The 21,341-nt window shown below is 45.3% G+C and overlaps 1 protein-coding gene across 1 annotated transcript in view; it reads right to left on the bottom strand.

Moving 5' to 3' along the window:
* fgf24 (fibroblast growth factor 24) overlaps positions 1–21,341 on the bottom strand; it is a 103,140-nt gene that overhangs the window by 33,899 nt on the left and 47,900 nt on the right. Inside the window, exon 3 of the mRNA XM_063045146.1 lies at positions 13,222–13,399. Coding sequence (XP_062901216.1) covers positions 13,222–13,399 — 178 coding nt within the window. The remainder of the gene's footprint in view (positions 1–13,221; positions 13,400–21,341) is intronic.

Below are 21,341 nucleotides of genomic sequence, written 5' to 3'. Positions count from 1 at the left end.
TAAAGCTCATCTTTAGCCCTATTGGCCTTCCACTTCCTTCATATGGCCCTGTAACTCTCCCTTCTCAAGAATGTGGAGCTGTGGAATTTCTCATCGCCTTGGTCCAAGCTCCAGTGTTTGGCTTGGAAGACCCTAAGCTTGAAGTGACCTCTCAGCCACAGTGCCCAGATGAGAAATTACAATGTCCTCCACAAGTGCTTGTGGTCAAGTTGGTTACATACGAGTTTCTGCACCGAGATCTCACTAGCTAAACAGCACGGTTAACTGCTGCAGTGGTATGCATGCCTCTCGCACAGCAAACAGCCAAGTACTGGCTGCTCTGCACTTCCACTGCACACGGCTGTCACAGGGAGGCTGGCAATTGTCAGCGGCTGAGATGTCAGCATTTGGGGTCTCATAGTCCAAAAGGTCAACGTTCAAAGTAAATTTATTATGCCACCATATACCACCCTGAGATTAATTTTCTTGCTGGCATTCACAGTAACTATGATAGAATCAGTGATAAACAGCACCACAATGCAGAAGGACAAACGACCAATGTGCAAAAGACAACAATCTGTGCAAAATGCAGAAAAAGAAAAATATATAATACATAAATAAGTATATACAGTAATATAATAATACATATTGAGAACACGAGTTATAGAGTCCTTCAAAGTGGGTTCATAGGTTTTGGAATGAGTTCAGTGTTGGGGAGGAGGGTGTGAAGTTATCCACACTGGTTCAGGAGCGTGATGATTGAGGGGCAATAACTGTTCCTGCACTTGGTGGTATGAGTCCTGAGGCCCCTGAATCTCTACCTCCTTCTTGATGACATGCCCTGGATGGTCTGTTATTAGCAGAGAGATGGCAACCAGGAACCATGAATAGGGAAAAGTTATACCTGGCGTACAGAGGAAGGAGCTGGGTCTCTCTGATAGGCTCAGAACTTTGTTATTCTTGTGGCTGTATTCTTTGTTAGAGTCACAGGGTCATAAGACAGAAACAGGCCCTTCAGCCCAACTTGGCCAAGCCGGCTAAGATGATCCGCCCATGACAGTCCCATTTGCCCATGTTTGGCCCACAACCTTCTAAACCTCTCCAATCCATGCACCTGGCCAGGTGCCTTTTAACTGTTAATGTACTTGCCAAATACCTTACAACATTTCCAAGGATGTTGCCAGGACTTGAGGAGCTGATTTATGGGGAAAGGTTGAACAGGTTCACACTTTATTCCCTGGAATGTAGGAGAATGAGAGGAGATTTGATGGAGGTATACAAAATTAAGCAGGGTATAGATAGAGTAAATGCAAGTAGGCTTTTTCCCTCAGGTTGGCTGAGACTAGAACCAGAGGTCATAGGTTAGGAGTGAAAGGTGAAATGTTTAAAAAGGAATCTGAGGGGAGGTTCTTCACCCAGAGAGTGGTGCAATTGTGGAACATACTGCCAACCGAAGTGGTGGATGTACTTTCAGTTTCAACGTTGAAGAGAAGTTTGCATATGTACATGGATGAGGGGGGTTTAGAGGGCTATGGTCCAGGTGCAGGTCGATGGGACTAGGCAGAATGGACTAGATCAGTGGTCCCCAACCTCCAGGCCGCGGACCGATACATTGCCGTGAAGATTGCAGCGGTGCATCAGTAGTTGGGACGCACCCAGCTCATCTTTAAGAAAAAAGCCGAAATAAACAAGCTAATTAATTAGGTGCCGCCCGGCACGTATATGTCGGCCCAGATCAGAGATGATTCACCTCTGATCTGGCCTTACATTTACATGCTGGGCGGCACCTAATTAATTAGCTTGTTTATTTCGGCTTTTTTCTTAAAGATGAGCTGGGTGCATCCCGGCTACCGCTGCACCACTGCAATCTTCGCGGCAATGTATCGATCTGCGGCCCGGAGGTTGGGGACCACTGGACTAGATTGACCGAAGGGCTGTTGTACTCTATGACTCAACCAAATCCTCTACATATACTGATCACCCATATATGTTAAATCTTTATTTAACCTGGAGGAGAACTGCACTCCAAAGGCCATGTTGTTTTAACCCTTCCCTCCCTCATAGCTCTCCATTTTTCTGTTATCCATGTGCCTTTAGGAGAATCTCTTAAACGGCTCTAATGCATCTGCCTCTACCACCACCCCTGGCAGGTAGGGTGTTCCATATACCCACCACTCTCTGTGTTAAAACCCTACCTCTGATATTACCCTTTTAGATTTCGTCAATCATCTTACAGTTTCAAGTTCCTGAGTGAAGGATCTAACCTGGACTCAACATATCAATGCAACGACAAAGGAGGCATGACAGCGGCTATATTTCATTAGGAGTTTGAAGAGAAAGACACTCATAAGTTCGTAAAGTTCTACAAACGTACCATGTAGAGTATTCTAACTGGCTGCATCACCGTCTGGTATGCCGGTGTGGGGGTGGGGGGGTGGGGTGCAGCTACTGTACAGGATCGAAATAAGCTGCAGAGAGTTGTAATCTTAGTCAGCTCCGTCCTCTGTAATACCCAGGACATCTTCAAGGAGCGATCCCTCAAAAAGGTGATGTCCATCAGTAAGGACCCCCATCACCCAGGTCATGCCTTGTTCTCTTTGTTATCATCAGGGAGGAGGCACGCACTCCACAATTCTTTCCTTCTACCTTACAATTTCCAGATGGACATTGAACCCATGAATGCTGCCTCACTACTTTTTTATTTCTGTTTTCATACTACTAATTTAATTTAACTACTTACTATATGTATATATTTACTCACTGTAATTCAGTTTCAGATTTTTTTCTATTATAATATATTTCATTGTACTGCTGCGACATATGCTGGTGATATTAAACCTGACTCTCATTCTGATTCTGAAAATTATGCCCCTTTGTATTAACCATTTCCACCCTGGGAAAAAGACTCTGGCTGTCCACTGTGTGTGTGTGTGTGTGTGTGTGTGTGTGTGTGTGTGTGTGTGTGTGTGTGTGTGTGTGTGTGTGCGCGCGCGCGCTTCATAACCCCAGAGCTGTGAGCAGGAGATCCTCAAGAAAATAATGCCGCTTCAATCACGGGCTGCTTTCAGGGGAGGCAGGCAAGAAAGTAAGTTATACTGGGCTATCAGGAAAATAGATTTCCTTTTAAGAAGCCCTAAAGTGCTACCATACTATTGACCTACTTAATTTACCAGGGCATGCGTTTACACAACAAGACTAATTAGCCTAATGCAAATATAAAGAGCTCTATGTACACAAATGAAAAGGGCACACACGCCTTTCTCAGCACATGTTTCCACACAGATACTGCTGAGTCATTCACTAAACACTGATGTGACATTATTGGGGCAGGGTGACTTGTAATCTGAAGGGATCAAAGAACGCACTGGCACTTCAAAGTGCTGACTGTGCATTATGAGAGAATCTCTTAAAATACGTCAAACAATTGACCTGCTATTGAGGAATGGAGTTTACCCACATCGCTCCTTCAGTTGTTTCCATGTCGCCTGTACACTGAGGTCACAGGAACCAGAGTGGCCCATTCAGACTTCAGAGTTCAAAGTTTGGAGTAAATTTTCAGAATCAGGTTTAATATCACTGGCACATGTTGCAAAGTTTGCTACTTTGAAGGCAGCAGTTTAATGCAATACATATATAGCAAAAAATGGAATTATAGTAAATTATATATATATATTAAATAGTTAATTTAAGATAATTAGTGCAAAAGCAGAAATAAAAAACAGTAGTGAGGTAGTGTTCAATGGGTTCAATGTCTATTTAGATATAGTGCAGAATAGGCCCTTCCAGTGTTTCAAACTTCGCCGCTCAGCTATCTCCTGATTTAACTGAATTACAGGACTATTGACAATGACCAATTAGCCCATCAACCAGTACGTCTTTGCACCGTGGGAGGAAACTGGAGCACCCGGAGGAAGCTCACATGGTCATGAGGAGAACGTACAAACTCCTTACAGGCAGCAGTGGGAATTGAACCTGGTTGGCTCTATGTAAATTCGCAAACACGAGGAAATCGACAGATGCTGGAATTTCAAGCAACACACATAAAAGTTGCTGGTGAACACAGCAGGCCAGGCAGCATCTCTAGGAAGAGGTACAGTCGACGTTTTGGGCTGACACCCTTCGTCAGGACTAACTGGAAGAAGAGCTAGTAAGAGATTTGTAAGTGGGAGGGGGAGGGGGAGATCCAAAATGATAGAGGACAGGAGGGGGAGGGATGGAGCCAAGAGCTGGACAGGTGATTGGCAAAAGGGATACGAGCAGATCATCAGCCTAGGGAGAAAGAAAGGGGGAGGGGGGAAGCCCAGAGGGTGGGCAAGGAGTATAGTGAGAGGGACAGAGGGAGAAAAAGAGAGAGAGAAAAAATATATAATAATAATAAATAAATAACGGATGGGGTACGAAGGGGAGGTGGGGCATTAACTGAAATTGGAGGAGTCAATTTAAACGCAAACAACAGGAATTCTGCAGATGCTGGAAATTCAAGCAACACACATCAAAGTTGCTAGTCAATGTTCATGCCATCAGGTTGGAGGCTACCCAGACGGAATATAAGGTGTTGTTCCTCCAACCTGAGTGTGGCTTCATCTTTACAGTAGAGGAGGCCATGTATTGACATATCAGAATGGGAATGGGACGTAGAATTAAAATGTGTGGCCACTGGGAGATCCTGCTTTCTCTAGTGGACAGAGCGTAGGTGTTCAGCGAAATGGTCTCCCAGTCTGCATCGGGTCTCACCAATATATAGAAGGCCACATCGGGAGCACCGGACGCAGTATATCACCCCAGCCGACTCACAGGTGAAGTGTCGCCTCACCTAGAAGGACTGTCTGGGGCCCTGAATGGTGGTAAGGGAGGAAGTGTAAGGGCATGTGTAGCACTTGTTCGCTTGTCACAGGTGAGGTGACACTTGGGTATGGGTACGGAATAAAATGTGCATAAATACAGAAATGTTTGCATGTATTTACAATACTCTACCACCAAACACATCTTTACCTCCCCGCAACTCTGCTTTCCACACAGATCGCTCGCTCTGTGATTGCCTTGTCCATTCACCTCTTCCCACTGATCTTCCTCCTGGCACTCATCTCTGCAAGCGGAAGAAGTGCTACACCTGCCCACTCACCTCCTCCCTCACCTCCATTCAGTGTCCCTGACAGTCCTTCCAGGTGAGGCAACACTTCACCTGCCAATCTGCTGGGGTCGTCTGATGTGTCTGGTGTTCCCGATGCGGCCTCCTCTGGATTGGTGAGTCCCGACGTAAATCAGGAGGATCGCTTTGTTGAGCACCTTCACTTCATCCACAAAAAGCCAATGTCCCAACGGCCCAACAACTTACTTCCTATCTCCATTCCTATACCAACATGTCAGCTCACAGCCTATTCCTCCGCCACAATGTGGCCACTCTCAGGTTGGAGGAGCAACACCTCATATCCCATCCTGGGGCCTCCAATGCCATGAATATCGATTTCTCCTTCCAGTAATATTTTTCCTCCTCCCCTTTCCTTCTTCGATTCCCCACTCTGGCCTCTTAGCTCTTCTCCTCACCAGTCTATCACCTCCCCGCTGCTGCCCTTCCTCTTTCCCTTTTTCACCCGGCCACTCTCCTCTCCTGTCATATTCCTTCTTCTCCAGTCTTCTGCCCTTTTCACCTATCACCTACCAGTCTTCTGCCTTTTCCACCTATCACCTACCAGTCTTCTGCCTTTTCCACCTATCACCTACCAGTCTTCTGCCTTTTCCACCTATCACCTACCAGTCTTCTGCCTTTTCCACCTATCACCTACCAGTCTTCTGCCTTTTCCACCTATCACCAACCAGTCTTCCACCTTTTCCACCTATCACCTACAGTCTTCTGCTTTTTCCACCTATCACCAACCAGTCTTCTGCCTTTTCCACCTATCACCTACCAGTCTTCTGCCTTTTCCACCTATCACCAACCAGTCTTCCACCTTTTCCACCTATCACCTACCAGTCTTCTGCTTTTTCCACCTATCACCAACCAGTCTTCTACCTTTTCCACCTATCACCTACCAGCTTCTCACTTCAGTTGCCCTCCCTGCACCCACCTGGCTTCACCTATTACCTTCCGGGCTGTTCACCTTCTCCTCCATTCTCCTTCTTATTGGCAGTGGCAGTGGCAGTGGCAGTGGCAGTGTTAGCAGTGAGGAGGATGCTAAGAGGATGCAGGGTGACTTGGATAGGTTGGGTGAGTGGGCAAACTCATGGCAGATGCAATTTAATGTGGATAAATGTGAAGTTATCCACTTTGGTGGCAAAAATAGGAAAACAGATTATTAACTGAATGGTGGCCGATTAGGAAAAGGGGAGGTGCAACGAGACCTGGGTGTCATTATACACCAGTCATTGAAAGTGGGCATGCAGGTACAGCAGGCGGTGAAAAAGGCGAATGGTATGCTGGCATTTATAGCGAGAGGATTCGAGTACAGGAGCAGGGAGGTACTACTGCAGTTGTACAAGGCCTTGGTGAGACCACACCTGGAGTATTGTGTGCAGTTTTGGTCCCCTAACCTGAGGAAAGACATCTTTGCCATAGAGGGAGTACAAAGAAGGTTCACCAGATTGATTCCTGGGATGGCAGGACTTTCATATGAAGAAAGACTGGATGAACTGGGCTTGTACTCGTTGGAATTTAGAAGATTGAGGGGGGATCTGATTGAAACGTATAAGATCCTAAAGGGATTGGACAGGCTAGATGCAGGAAGATTGTTCCCGATGTTGGGGAAGTCCAGAACGAGGGGTCACAGTTTGAGGATAGAGGGGAAGCCTTTTAGGACCGAGATTAGGAAAAACTTCTTCACACAGAGAGTGGTGAATCTGTGGAATTCTCTGCCACAGGAAACTGTTGAGGCCAGTTCATTGGCTATGTTTAAGAGGGAGTTAGATATGGCCCTTGTGGCTACAGGGGTCAGGGGGTATGGAGGGAAGGCTGGGGCGGGTTCTGAAGTGGATGATCAGCCATGATCATAATAAATGGCGGTGCAGGCCCGAAGGGCCGAATGGCCTACTCCTGCACCTATTTTCTATGTTTCTATGTTTATTCTGGCTTCTTCCCCTTCCTTTTTCCATTCCCGATGAAGGATCTCCGCTCTAAAGTCGACTGTCTATTCATTTCCAGTGATGCTGCCTGACCTGCTGAGTTCCTCCAGCATTTTGTGTGTGTTACTGACTATGTTTTTTTGTGTGCCGCACTCTGCCAGAGCCTCGGCGACCACTTTTTCAAGTGGTTGTCTTGGAGGAAAGATTCTGTGAGTGGTGCCCCACGTCCTTCTCACAGCGCAGTTTTTTTTTACGGGGCCAAGTTGTGAGCTCGACACTCAACCTGGCACGGATGGAAAGCGTGCCCGGGAGCGGCCCGACTGGATTCGAACTCGGGAACCTTCGCTCCGGAGTCTGGCGCTGATGTCACTGCGCCACCAGCCGACTGACTATTTACAATGTATGAAAGGTGGGTTACAGTGTTTACAGTGCAGTACTGTGACTGAGGTCATAGACAGAAGGGGGTAGGGGGCTAACTAGAATGGTTGATCAGATTAACTGCCTAGGGGAAGAAACGTTCAGGAATGTGAAGGACTGCAGAGCCGATTAAACAAAACTGTATTGGATGTAAAAGGGTTTGAAATATTAAACTATGGTGTGGGGAGCTTTTCGAATGCAAGTTCTCCACTTGCTCAGAACTTACTGTTTTGCAGCCCTGGTCTCCATGGTAAGTACTTGCAAAGCCTCTGAAAGAAACCTGTTTCCAATAACTATTAGAGCTACTTTACTGAAAAAATAAAAAGTTTATGTCAATAAGGATCTTACAGGAGTTGGGATGTTATGTTATGTTGGGATGTTGTTCTAACTGGTGTGGAGACGCCACTGCACAGGATCAGAAAAAGCTACAGCAAGTTGTAAGTTCAGCCAGTTCCGTCATGGGCACTAACTTTCCCACCTTCAAGAACACCTTCAAAAAGTGATACCTCAAAAAGTCAGCATTTGTCACGGATGCGCCCCCCCCCGCCAATCACTCAGCACACGCCCTCTTCTCTTTGCTACCGTCAAGGAGGAGGAGGTACAGGAGCCTGAAGACCTACACTCAAAGTTTCATTAAATGCTTCTTTCCCTCTGCCAGCAGATTTCTGGAACGGTAATGTACACTTCATTGGAATTTTTTTCCATCTCTTTTTTCACGACTTATTTAATTTATTTTTATTTATATATCCATCTTATTGTAATTTATAGTTTCTATTATTATCTATTGCAATGTACTGCTGCAAAACAACAAAATTTCACAACATATGCCAGTGATATTAAATCTGAATTAGTGATGCCAAATTCAGAGAATTGTGTGCAGTTCCGGTCACCTACCAACAGGAAAGATAACTATACGATTAAAAGAATGCAGAGAAATTTTACAAGGATGTTGTTGGGACTTGAGGGCCTGAGTTATAGGGAAAGATTGAATAGGTTAGGATTTTATTCCCTGGAGTCTGGAGAATGAGGAGAGATTTGTTATGGTGGCTGTCAATCATGTCCGATGACAACAAGAAACCTGTGTGGGAGAGTTTTTAAAGTGGAAAAACCATTGCACTGGGCCAGTCCCACTCTCTCAATTTCAGAAGTCTGGGTCCAGTCATACAAATAGAGATATACAAAATTATGAGGGTTATGGATAGGGCAAATGCAAGTGGGGTTATTCCACTGAAGTTGGGTGAGGCTAGAGCTAGAGGTCATAGGTTAAGTGTGACAGTTAAAATACTTAAGTGGTTCCCTTTATGGCTGATCTACAAACAGAGGCTGGAGCGAGTGTGGAACAAGGTACCAGCGGAAGTGATGGATGCAGGTTCGATTTTAGTCTTTAAGAAAAGTTTGGATAAGTACATGAACTCGAAGGGTATGGAGGATTATGTTCCAAGTGCAGATCAGTGGGGCTAGGCTGAATAATAGTTCAGCATGGGCTAGGCTGAATAATAGTTCAGCATGGACTAGATGGGCCGAAGGGCCAGCTTAGTGCTGTAGTGCTTTATGATTGTATGACTATGACTCAATAAAGAAACAGTTACAAATGTGGATGAGATTTGAAAGGACGGGCGTTTATGGGTAAATGCTAAATCTATCTTTAATGTTGTGCCAACACAGAGATAACATCTTATCAAAGAAATGGTTCTCTGCTTGATCTACAGGCAGTGGTGATAAAACTCCCCACCATGCAATCGATGGATTGCATATTGAATTACCTTAGATTGCACTAATGTGAGAGAAAAAGACACTCTAGGTGCCTCTAGGAGAGCTTGTCCTATAAGAGATCTTGAGTGAGCTCGGGTTTTTCTCCTTGGATCGAAGGAGGACAAGAGGTGACTTGACAGAGGTGTACAAGATGATGAAATGAGAATATTAGGCACCTTTTTCCCAGGCAGAAATGGTTAATAAAGAGCCATATTTTAAGGTGTTGTTATAAGGTATGGGTGGGATTTCAGAAGTAGTTTTTTAACACAGGGCATGTTGGATGTGTAGAATGTGCTATCTGAGGCATTTCTTCTGTCAATCCTGCCAGATTTGGATGTTGGTATGCAAGTGGCTCACAGGGTGGGTGGGTCACCATGCCAAGCAGACCAGTGATCCGATTTGCCAGTCATAACCTCCCCACCAGACCTTCAGTCACTCCCCAACTCTGCTAACCAACAAAAGTTTGATGCTTGCTTGAGTTGGTGCATCTTTCAAAAGAACTAACGCTGGGGGCGGTGGAGGCTGATACAATAGGTACATGGATGAGAATGAAATGGAGGGCTATGCGTGAAGGAAGGTTAGGCTGGTCTTGGAGGAGATTAAAAGGTCAGCACAACATTGTGGGCTGAAGAGCTTGAACCATGATGTAGAGTTCTATGCAAATTGATCTATGTCCCAATGTACCCAAGCATGTTGAGTCCTGGTGAGGGTCTGGGCGAGTACTATTGGCTCTTCATTCCTCTCCGGAGGTGCAGACCTGTAGCGCTGATCTCCTCCAGCATTTTGCGCAGATGGGACTAGCTCGCTGGGCAAAGCAGTCGGCATGGACGAGTTGGGCCAAAGGGCCTGTTTCTGTGCCGTGTGACTCGGTAACTCTACAGCACAAGAACACAGGCCCTTCAGCCCAATAACTCTGAGAAGAACGCCCAGGAGGGACAGGAATCAACAGGTGGAGAAGACCAGAGGGACGTGCCTATCAGGAGGCGGTGACTTTCGCCTAGGGTATTATTCACAGGATATAGGAGCAGAATTAGGCCATTTGGCCCATCGAATCATCATGGCTGAACCATTTCCCTCTCAACCCCAATCTCCTACGATACCATGAGATACAGGGATTTATTGTCCGATCTAAACGTCAGTGATGAGAGCTATGGAGACATCTGCCTGCTGACAAGATGCTTTCATAAACTGCTACCTGTTGTAGCTGCAGCAGTAATCTCGGATCAGGACAGGGGTTGACTGCTGGTACACTGCCAATGATGCTCCAGACATGGCATTACTTCCAGTCTGGAGATGGAGATCTTTGAGAGATCTCACACTTGCCATCCACTGCGATGTAAGAGAGAAGGTAGAGGTTGTCCACTCAAAGTTAACCAGCGACATTTGGGCAGCACGGTAGCACAGCGGTTAGTGTGACGCTATTACCTCACCAGTGGCCCGGGTTCAATTCGACTGCTGACTGTGAAGTGTTGGGACGTTCTCCCCGTGACCACGTGGGTTTCCCCGGGTGCTCCGGTTTCCTCCCACATCCCAAAGACGTACCAGTGAGTAGATTAATGGGTTACAGGGGTGCAATTGGGCAGCACATGCTCGTTGGGCTGGAAGGGCCTGTTACCATACTATATCTCCAAATAAAATAATATTTCATTTTCTCCTGAAACCCATGGGAACACAAGGAGAATGTGCACTGATCTCTCGACCTTTCACCTCTCTGCAATCCAAACACTTGCTGGTCTTATGCAAAGCACTGGAGGAGCTCATCAAGACAGCTGAAGTGCTGTCATCCTGAAGCGTCGGCTGTCAATTTCCCTCCATGGGTTCTGCCTGAAACGCCAAGTTCCTCATTGCTCTTCAGCCCACGGTTTTGCGCTGACCTACAGTGCAGCGCAGAAGTCTGAGGCACATATATATAGCTGGGGTGGCGAAGACTTTTATACAGTACTGCATTTATCAACGCGGAGCGGAGAGAAAAGTCTGCAGATCTGGCAGGAACAAAGGATGTTGGGAATGGTGAGGGTGGAGTATTGTAGGAGGGGTGTGGGACAGGTGGCAGAGAAGGAGTGCCAGGGCGAGCAGACACACCCAGCCCTGAGATGCCAGGCAAAGTTCCAAACAATTGGTTTATTGATCATTACAGAACATCTCTCTGGTGCTTCCCAATCAGGGATTGACAGAGTCTGATTTTGCACTTCCCCACCCTCATTCTTCATCTTATCTCCCCAACATGCTCACTGTGTCTTTGACATCCTCACTCAATTGTACCCATTATTGTCCAAACTAAGCATCAACAGAGACATAATGGAGATGGCTTAAGATGATCAAAGGAGGTGCAAGGAAAGGATAAGCTGGCTAAAAGAAGGCAGCAGAACTTGAAGAATAGAGCAGGGGGTGTAAATTGGGAAGTTAAACTGGGGTTTAGGACATAAAACAATACATCATATTAAAGGCTCTTCAGCCCACTATGTTGTGCTGACCCTTTAACCTACTCTAAGATCTATTTGATCCTTCCCTCCCACATAGCCCTCCAACTTTCTTTCACCCAAGTACCTATCTAAGAGTCTCTTAAATGTCCCTAATGTATCTGCCTCCACCACCAGCCCTGACAGCACATTCCACGCACCCACCACCCTCAGAGTAAAAAAAGCTATTTCTGACATTCCCCACTATACTTTCCTCCAAAGTGCTGCCCTCTTGTATTGGCCATTTCCACCCTGAGACAAAGTGTTTGGCTGTTCGTTCAGTCGATGGCTGTTAACTTGATAACCTGTTTGTCTTTGGACAGAGGGAGGAAACCCATGTGGTCACAGAGAGAATGCACAAACTGCTTACAGATAGCGGCGGGAATTGAACCTGGGTTGCAGGTGCTGTAATAGCGTTATGCTAACCACCATACGACCATTTTGCACAGCTCTATCAAGTCAGCTTCCCTGTAGTTTCCTGGAGAACTGATCTGTATCGAGTGTGTGTATTATTAAGGTCCTTCTGGAGTTCAAAGTTCACTGCTGAGTATTTTCCCTGAGATCCAGTAGTTCCTCTAAATGTTGCGCTACGTCAAGAAATTGCTTGATTTCACCCTACCAAGATTTGTTTACTTTACTAATAGCTATAAGTTCATAAGACCATGAGACATAGGAGCATAATTGGGCCATTCATCCCATCAACTCTGCTCCACCTTCTATCATGTCTGATTTATTTTCTCTCGCAGTCTTACAGTGTGTATAAAATTCCAGCCTATTTCTCCCCATTGCCAGCCCACACTCTTCAGGCAGTCACCTTTGCATTTTATCATCTTTTCAGGTCTTGTAACTCTTGATAAGTATTGTTTATGTCTGAACATCTAAGTGTGGACGTGGAGAGGATGCTTCCTATAGAGGAAGAATCCAAGACCACAGGGCACAGCCTCAGAATACAAGGGCATCCCTTTAGAACAGAGATCATCATCATAGCTTGTCACACCAGACAGCCAGCCACTCTGGTGTTGTTTGGTTGATGTTGAGCAGGTCAGTGTCAGCTAAATCAGGTGAGAGTGGGCAGTTGCGCAGAATGTGTTCAATGTTCTGCACCTTTTTGCCACACCCATAGGATTCGCTGGTCTTTAAACCCCACTTCAGAACAGAGATGAGGAGGAATTTCTATAGCCAGAGAGCAGGGAACCTGTGGAATTCATTGCCACAGACGGCTGTGGAGGTCAAGTCATTGGGTATATTTAAAGTGGAGGTTGATAGGTTCTTGATTAGTCAGGGAATCAAAGGTTATGGGAAGAAGGGAGGAGAATTGGGTGGAGAGGGGTAATAAATCAGCCATAATGGAATGGCAAGGCAGACTCGATGGCTTAATTCTGTTCTTATGTCTTACGGTCCTATGCTCTATGTCTATGTTATGTTAGGTGTAGGTGATGATCCACATGAGGCATACTGTACGTTCATGGGATGGTGGAACAGGTATGAGGGGCTGGAGGACTCTCTGTCCTGACCCGTACAGTTCAATCTTTCAAACCATACAGAGCAAGGCATTTACCGTATTTTCCACCGTCCTCCCCGTTGGCGTTAACCTTCTTGCCCAGCACCTGGACGTGCTTGCCGCTGGTCCGGCTATAGAGCTGGTAAATTCGGATTTGCTTCCGGCTCAGGTCATCCGAGTGTCTGGTGTGGTTCTCCACATAGGTCCTGAAGTGTGCTGTGGTCTGCCTGGAGTCCTGTTAACTCAACAAAGAGAGCACAGACAAGGGTAAGGAGCTGATTGTGACAGGGTGGGGACGATGAGGGACAGATAGACTAAATGATAATCAGATTGCAAGTAAGATAGGGTTTCCATTGTTCATTACATTTGGTCATAGTATTTTTAAACAAAGTACTTTTAAAGCGAAGCCACTGTTGTGCACATCGTTTCCCTACCCAAACTATACTTTCTCTTTAGCTTGTCTTGAACCCAAAACATTTTCCTCCATAGATGCTGCCTGACCTGCTGAGTTCCTCCAGCATTTTGTGTGTGCTTCGTGAGAGAGAACCTGGCTGAGATATCGAGGTGTAGGGATGGACAGTAGTTTTTTGATCGACTCTAGATCAAGGTCTCTTGGGGGCTTTGCTGTGGCTTGCCTGGTGGGGAAGGGGGCGGGGGGGGGGGTCAGTGTTTTTGCTGGAGCAATGGGGGAGGGGGAGGAGGGCTTTGGGATTCTGACATTTCTGTCATTCATTCTTTTGGGTTTTTTTTCTGTTTCATGGATGTCTGCGAAGTGTAAGGATTTCAGGTTGTATACTGATAACATTCTCTGATACTAAATGGAGCCATTGATTTGCTCTGTATCCTGCATTCTGTTTCACGTTTTACTACATTACAGTACAACCATTAGGTTATCGACAAAGATTAGCTTTATTCATCATATTTACATCAAAACATACAATGAAATTCATCATTTTGCGTCAGTGACTGACACAATCCGTGGATTGTGCTGGGGCAGCCCGGAAGTGTCACCTTGCCTCCAACTCCAACACACTCTCAGTGGCCACTTTATTAGGTACACCGGTACACCTGCTCATTAACGCAATTATTTAATCAGCTAATCATGTGGCAGCAACTCAATGCATAAAAGCATACAGACATGTTCAAGAGATTCAGTTGTTGTTCAGACCAAACATCAGAAAGGGGAAGAAATGTGACCTAAGTGACTTTGACCATTAAATTATTATTGGTGCTAGCCGGGGTGGTTTGGGTATCTCAGAAACTGCTAAACTCCTGGGATTTTCACGCCCAATAGTCTCTGGAGTTTATGGAGAATGGAGCAAAGAAACCAAAAAATATTCTGTGGGTGAAAACATTTTGCTAACGAGGGAGATCAGAAGAAAGTGGCCAGACTGGTTCAAGCTGACAGGAACGTGACAGTAACTCAAATAACCATGTGCTTCAACAGTAAATTTGAACTTTGAATAGCTACACTATTGTGTTGTCCGTACACTACCATCAAAGGTGTGTGGTAAGATCAGGGCGCTACAAGTGAGATTTCAGAGCATATGTTTTTTAAGAGAGAGAAGTAATGCAAGAAAGAATTTTCAAGTTTCCGAAGCAAACTTCAAGAATTATTTCTCCGGACCATTTTTGAACTATTTTCAAAACCTTTGATTAGCTGTTAAAGTACAGATGTTGGCTAATGTATTTTGGATGTCCAATCCCTATACACCTCCATTCCCCATGAAGAAGGCCTCAAAGCCCTCTGCTACTTTCTGGATAATAGACCTCACCAGTTCCCCACCATCACTACCCTCCTCCGGTTGGCAGAACTGGTTCTCACACTCAATAACTTCTCTTTTGGCTCTTCCCACTTTCTTCAGACCAAGGGTGTAGCTATGGGAACTCGCATGGGCCCTAGCTATGCCTGCCTCTTAATTGGTTATGTGGAACAGTCTGTGCTCCAAACCTATTCTGGTATTGCTCCCCGACTTTTCCTTCGGTACATTGACGACTACATTGGTGCTGCTTCCTGCACGTCAATTTCATCGACTTTACTTCTAACTTCCACCCAGCCCTCAAATTCACTTGGTCTATCTCGGACACTACTCTCCCCTTTCTCGATCTCTCAGTCTCCATCTCTGGAGACAGACTGTCCACTGACATCTTCTACAAGCCCACTGACTCTCATAACTACCTCAACTATACTTCTTCCCACCCCACCAGATGCAAAAATGCCATTCCCTATTCCCAGTTCCTCCGTCTCCGCCGCATCTGCTCCGAGGATGAGGTTTTTCGTTCCAGGACATCTCAAATGTCCTCTTTCTTTAAGGATTGTGGTTTCCCTTCTGCTGTCATCAATGATGCCCTCACCCGCATCGCCTCCATTTCCCACACTTCGGCTCTCACCCCATCCTCCCGCCACCACAACAGAGACAGAGTTCCCCTGTCCTCACCTACCACCCCACTAGCATCCGGATCCAACACATTATCCTCCGCAACTTCCGCCACCTTCAACAGGACCCCACCACTAAGCACATCTTTCCCTCTCCACCCCTCTCCGCCTTCCGCAGGGATCGGTCCCTCCGCGACTCCCTGGTCCACACGTCCCTCCCCACGGATCTCTCACCTGGGACTTATCCCTGTAAGCGCAAGTGCTACACCTGTCCCTACACCTCCTCTCTTGCCACTATTCAGGGCCCCAAACAGTCCTTCCAAGTGAGGCAACACTTCACTTGTGAGTCTGTTGGGGTCATCTTTTGCATCCGGTGCTCCCAGTGAGGCCTCCTCTACATCGGTGAAACCCGACGCAGATTGGGGGACCGCTTCGTAGAGCACCTCCGCTCCGTCCGCCAGAACACACAGGATCTCCCAGTAGCCACCCACTTCAACTCTGCTTCCCACTCCCATTCAGATATGTCCATACATGGCCTCCTCTACTGCCATGATGAGGCTAAACTCAGGTTGGAGGAGCAACACCTCATATACCGTCTAGGTAGCCTCCAGCCCCTTGGTATGAACATAGAATTCTCCAACTTCCCGTAATTCCCTCCCCCTCCCTTCCCCTATCCTTATGTCACTCTGCCCACTACCCCAGCTGCCTACCACCACCCTCTTGGTTCTGCCTCCCTCTACTACCCATTGTGTTTTCCCCTATTCCTTCTTCACCTTTCCTGCCTATCACCTCCCTGCCTCCCCTCCCCCACCCCTTTATCTTTCCCCTTACTGGTTTTTCACCTGGAACCTACCAGCCTTCTCCTTCCCACCCTCCCCCCACCTTCTTTATGGGGCCTCTGCCCCTTCCCTCTACAGTCCCGACAAAGGGTTCCGGCCCCAAACGTCGACCGATCTTTTCCACGGATGCTGCCCGACCTGCTGAGTTCCTCCAGCATGTTGTGAGTGTTGCTTTGACCCCAGCATCTGCAGATTATTTTGTGTTAGCATATTTCACTATATGAAAAGGATTTTTTTTCCCTTTTTTCTTTCTTTACCAAACAGCTTCAATCTTGGTAGTGGGTTTAGATTCTTTTTTTTGTATAATAAAATTATCACATTTCAATATTACGATTTAATTTAATTTACATGAATATAGGGTAATGAGATTGCAAGTGTTACTCAAACATAATGTAGTTGGTATTATTTTATCTTTTTTTTTACTTATAATATAGATTTTGGTGTACTCTGTATTCTTCTATGTAGAAATTAATAAAATATTGAAAAGGAAAGAATTATTTCTCTTCCCATGATAGGCACAATGATCTGCAAGGCCTCATCAAGTGCTGTAGCCATTCCGATGTTGAGGGAATGCGTCGTAGGTTAGTGGAAAAGATGTCAGTATCATAGCTAAATGACTCGACCAATGGCTGCTGGAGGCTTTTATTACAGTTGTTATCTACCCTGCCTCAGTGTCTGGAAGTCATGGTCTAGCTGGTCTACATAGTTCCTTGTACCACACCATGACTTCTGGGTTCCCTCTCCTGTACTTTGAGCAACAGGGTTTTAGTTCTACTCCTTACCCCATTGAAATCGAGTGCAGTCATAAGCTTTCTGAACTAACACTTCTGTGAGTACAATGATCAAATCATAGTCATAGAACAGTTCTGTACAGATACAGGCCCTTTGGCCCAACCAGTCCATGCTGACCATTCTACCAACCCAGCTAGTCCCAACTTCTTTAGTTCCATATCCCTCTAAGCCCCGTCCCTCCATGTACCTGTCCAAGTGCTTCTAAAATGAAACTACTATACCTGTCTCAACCTCTTCCTCTGGCAGCTCATTCCATATGCTTGTCACTCTCTGCATGAAGAAGTCTTCTTTAAATCTTTCCCCTCTTACCTTCAACCTGTGTCCCTAGTTTTGGACTCCCTCTACCCTTTAGAACTCCTCTCCCCTATGTCCCCTTTAGTGACTCCCCTTCATAGAGCTATTAAAGAATTTTGAAGTTGGACTTTCTAATCTAATCAACAGTTAGAGTCATAGAAAAATACAGCATAGTAACAGACCCTTCGTTCAATCTAGACCATGCCAAACCATTTTAGCTGCCTACTCCCATTGACCTGCAATGGAACCATAGCCCTAGCATCCATGTACCTATCCAAACTTTGCTTAAACGTTGAAATCAATCTTGCTTGCACCACTTGTGCTGGCAGGTCATTCCACACTCTCATCACTCTTTGAGTGAAGAAGTTTCCACTCATATTCCCTTTAAACTTCTCGCCTTTCACCCTTAACTCATGACCTCTAGTTGTAATCCCACACAAACTCAGTGGAAAAAGCCTGCTCTCATTTACCCTATCTATCCTCCTCATAATTTTGTATACCTCTATCAAATCTCTTCTCAATCTTCTACATTCTAAAGAATAAAGTCCTAACCTATTCAATCTTTCCTTATAACTCAGGTCCTCCAGACCCAGCAACATACTTGTAAATTGTCTCTGTATTCTTTCAATCTCATTTACATCTTTCCTGTAGATAGATGACCAAAACTGCACACAACACTCCAAATTATTGTCTTATATGACAATTTATACAATATCTTATACGACTTCAACATATCATCCCATCTCCTGTATTCAATACTTTTATTTATGAAGGCCAATGTGCCAAAAGCTTTCTTTATGACCCTCTTTACCTGTGATACCACTTTCAATGAATTATGGACCTGTAATCCAAGACCCCCTTGTTCTACAGCACTCCTCAGTGCCCTACCATTCACTGTGGAAGTCCTACCCTGGTTGGTCCTAATGAAGTGTAACACCTCGCACTTGTCTGCATTAAATTCCATCTGTAATTTTTCAGCCCGTTTTTCCAGCTGGTTGAGATCCCACTGCAATCTTTGACAGTGTCCCTCGCTGTCCACTACACCCCCAATCTTCATGTTATCTATAAATTCGTTGATCCTGTTAACCAGATTGTCATCCAGATCACTGATACAAATGACAAACAACAATGGACTCAGCACCGATTCCTGCAGCATTCCACTAGTCACAGGCCTCCAGTCAGAGAGGCAACCACCTACTACCACTCTCTGGCTTTTCCTGCAAAGCCAATATCTAACCCGATTTACTACCTCCCTTAAGTGTCGAGAAACTGAACCTTCTTGACCAACCTCCCATGCGGTACCTCGTTAAATGCCTTGCTAAAGTCCATGTGGACAGCATCCACTGCCATGCTTTCATCAACTTTCCCGTTAAACTTCCTCAAAAAAATCTGTAAGATTTGTTAGGCATGCAGGAAGCCATTCCGACTATCCTTAATCAGTCCATGTCATTCAAAATACTCATATAACCAGTCCCTTAGAATACTTTCCAATAACGTTCCCACTACTGATATCACTCAGCGGCCTATAATTTCCTGGTTTATTAAGCCTTTCTTAATCGGCAGAACAACACTAACTATCTTCTAATCCTCCGGTATCTCCACTAGGGCCCCGGCAATTTCTGCACTTGCTTCCCATAGAGTCTGGGGGAAACACCTTGTCATGCCCTGGAGATTTATTTAGCCTGACTTATCTCAGGGTAGCAAACACCTCCTCCCTTGTAATCTGTACAGGGTCCATGAAGTTGATGCTGCTTGGCCTCACTTCTATAAGTCTTATTATATTTTATAGTATTTTTATGTATCACGTGTACTGCTGCCGCAAAACAACAAACATCATGCCATATGCCAGTGATATTAAACCTAATTCGGAATCAGAAAATTCTATCTCTAACTGCCTCACTTCATTTTGTTTAACTAGGAATTTACATAAGTTTAACAAATCAACGATATGCGTTAATTTTTTTGTGAAAAAAGAACCAGTGATCTATTGGCCACATTTTTATTAAGAACGTAAAATATTTAAAATGCAACATGCCGCAGTGTGAAGGGACAAAGTATTGACAAACCACGATCCCTCCACTTATTGCACAGCACTTTATTCAGTATTTTCCATGGTAATCAGTAGGATGTTAAGGGATTTAAAGGGAATGATAGTAATATTTTTCTAAAGCAATATCTCCCTAATTCTCCCTGACTCGAGGTCTCAGAGCACTTAGGAAACATCTAATCTTATAAATTTGTAAGTGGGATTAATATAAGTAAGTACAAGTCAGCATGGACACAGTTGACTGAAGGGAGTTTTTCAAAATTCAAAGTACATTTATTATCAAAGTGTGTATACTATATACAACCTTGAGATTTGTCTCCTTTCAGGCAGCCACAAAACAAAGAAAGTCAATAGACCACATTTAAAAAAAGACTGTCAAACACTCAATGTGTAGAGAAATAACAAATCATGCAAACAATAAAAGTAAGCAAATAACATTCAAAACTGAAATTCACAAAATGTAGGTCCAAGGCCACGAAGCTAGTTATCACTGCAACTGCTTCAGGAGCCTCTTAGCTGCAGGCCACAGCCTCAGTTCAGTGCAGAGATGAGTAAACCTTGTGGAGCAGCAAACACAGGCCTGTCCCTCTCCTACGGCCCTGACACCCTGACTTTTTCAATCTGGCTTGGTGCTTAAATCAGCAAGCCTCAGGTTGTTCTTCGCTCTTGGACTGAGGCTGGCGCCCCACTGCCTCACTTCGCCACTCCTTGGTTCTGCCACATTGATCACTTCCGAGTCTGCTCCAGTAATGGCCAAACATTGATTCCTTCCCCAGTTTTGGGCCTGTGCCTCGCTGCCTCGGTTCGGCCTATACCCACCACACTGCAGCGGACCTGCACCTTCAAGACTGGAGTTCACACTGCAAAGATGCCAGGTCGTACAGGTGAGTCGAAAGCTCAGCTCCAAAAGGGAAGCTACAGGCTCATGAAGGCGGTGATCGTGTCTGAGAAGAAGCATGTTTAGTGCAGTAATTTATAGTCTTGTTTGTTTTGTTTGCTACCAGTGCTACCTTAAACCGGCATACTGTGCTTTATGACTTTCTGACAACCATATTCAAGTCTTAGAACATAGAACAGTACAAAACAGGAACAAACCCTTCAGCCCACGAGGTTTGTGCTGACCATGAAGCCAAATTAAACGAATCCCTTTTTCCTGCACCTGATCCACATTGCCTCATTCCCTGTACATTCACGTGTCTTTCTAAAAACCTCTTGAATGTCACTATCATACTTGCCTCCATCATCGACCCAGGAAGTGCCTTTCAGGAACCTGTGTGAAAAACATGTCTGTGCATAACTGCTACAATCTTTCTGCTATCAACTTAAAGCTATGACATTTCTACCCTGGGGAAAAGGTTCTGACTTTCAACCCCAGATATACAGTATATATAGATTAGATTTATGTGTCATATATACATTGAAACATACAGTGAAGTGCACCATTGGTGTCAAATTAAATCAGTGAGAGATGTGCTGGGGCAGCCCCCAAGTGTGGCCATGCTGCTGGCGCCAAAGTAGCAAACCCACAACTCACTAGCACTAACCGTATATCTTCAGAATATGGGAGAAGGCTTACCCCGACATCCTCTCTATACCTACTTCCAAGCACATTAAATCTATGCCCCCTCAAGTTAGCCATTACAGCCCTGGGAAAAAGTCTCTGACTATCCACACAATCAATGGCTCTCATCATCTTATACACCTCTATCAGATCACCTCTCATCCTTCGTCACTCCAAGGAGAAAAGACCAAGTTCACTCGACCTATTCTCATACGGCATGCTCCCCAATCCAGGCAACATCCTTGTAAATCTCCTCTGCACCCTTTC

Source organism: Mobula hypostoma, chromosome 4 (genome assembly GCF_963921235.1).
Source record: "Mobula hypostoma chromosome 4, sMobHyp1.1, whole genome shotgun sequence".
Classification (NCBI taxonomy): Eukaryota; Metazoa; Chordata; class Chondrichthyes; order Myliobatiformes; family Myliobatidae; genus Mobula; species Mobula hypostoma.
The sequence above is the reverse complement of the archived record's forward strand: the minus strand, read 5'-3'. Positions and strand labels throughout refer to the sequence as shown.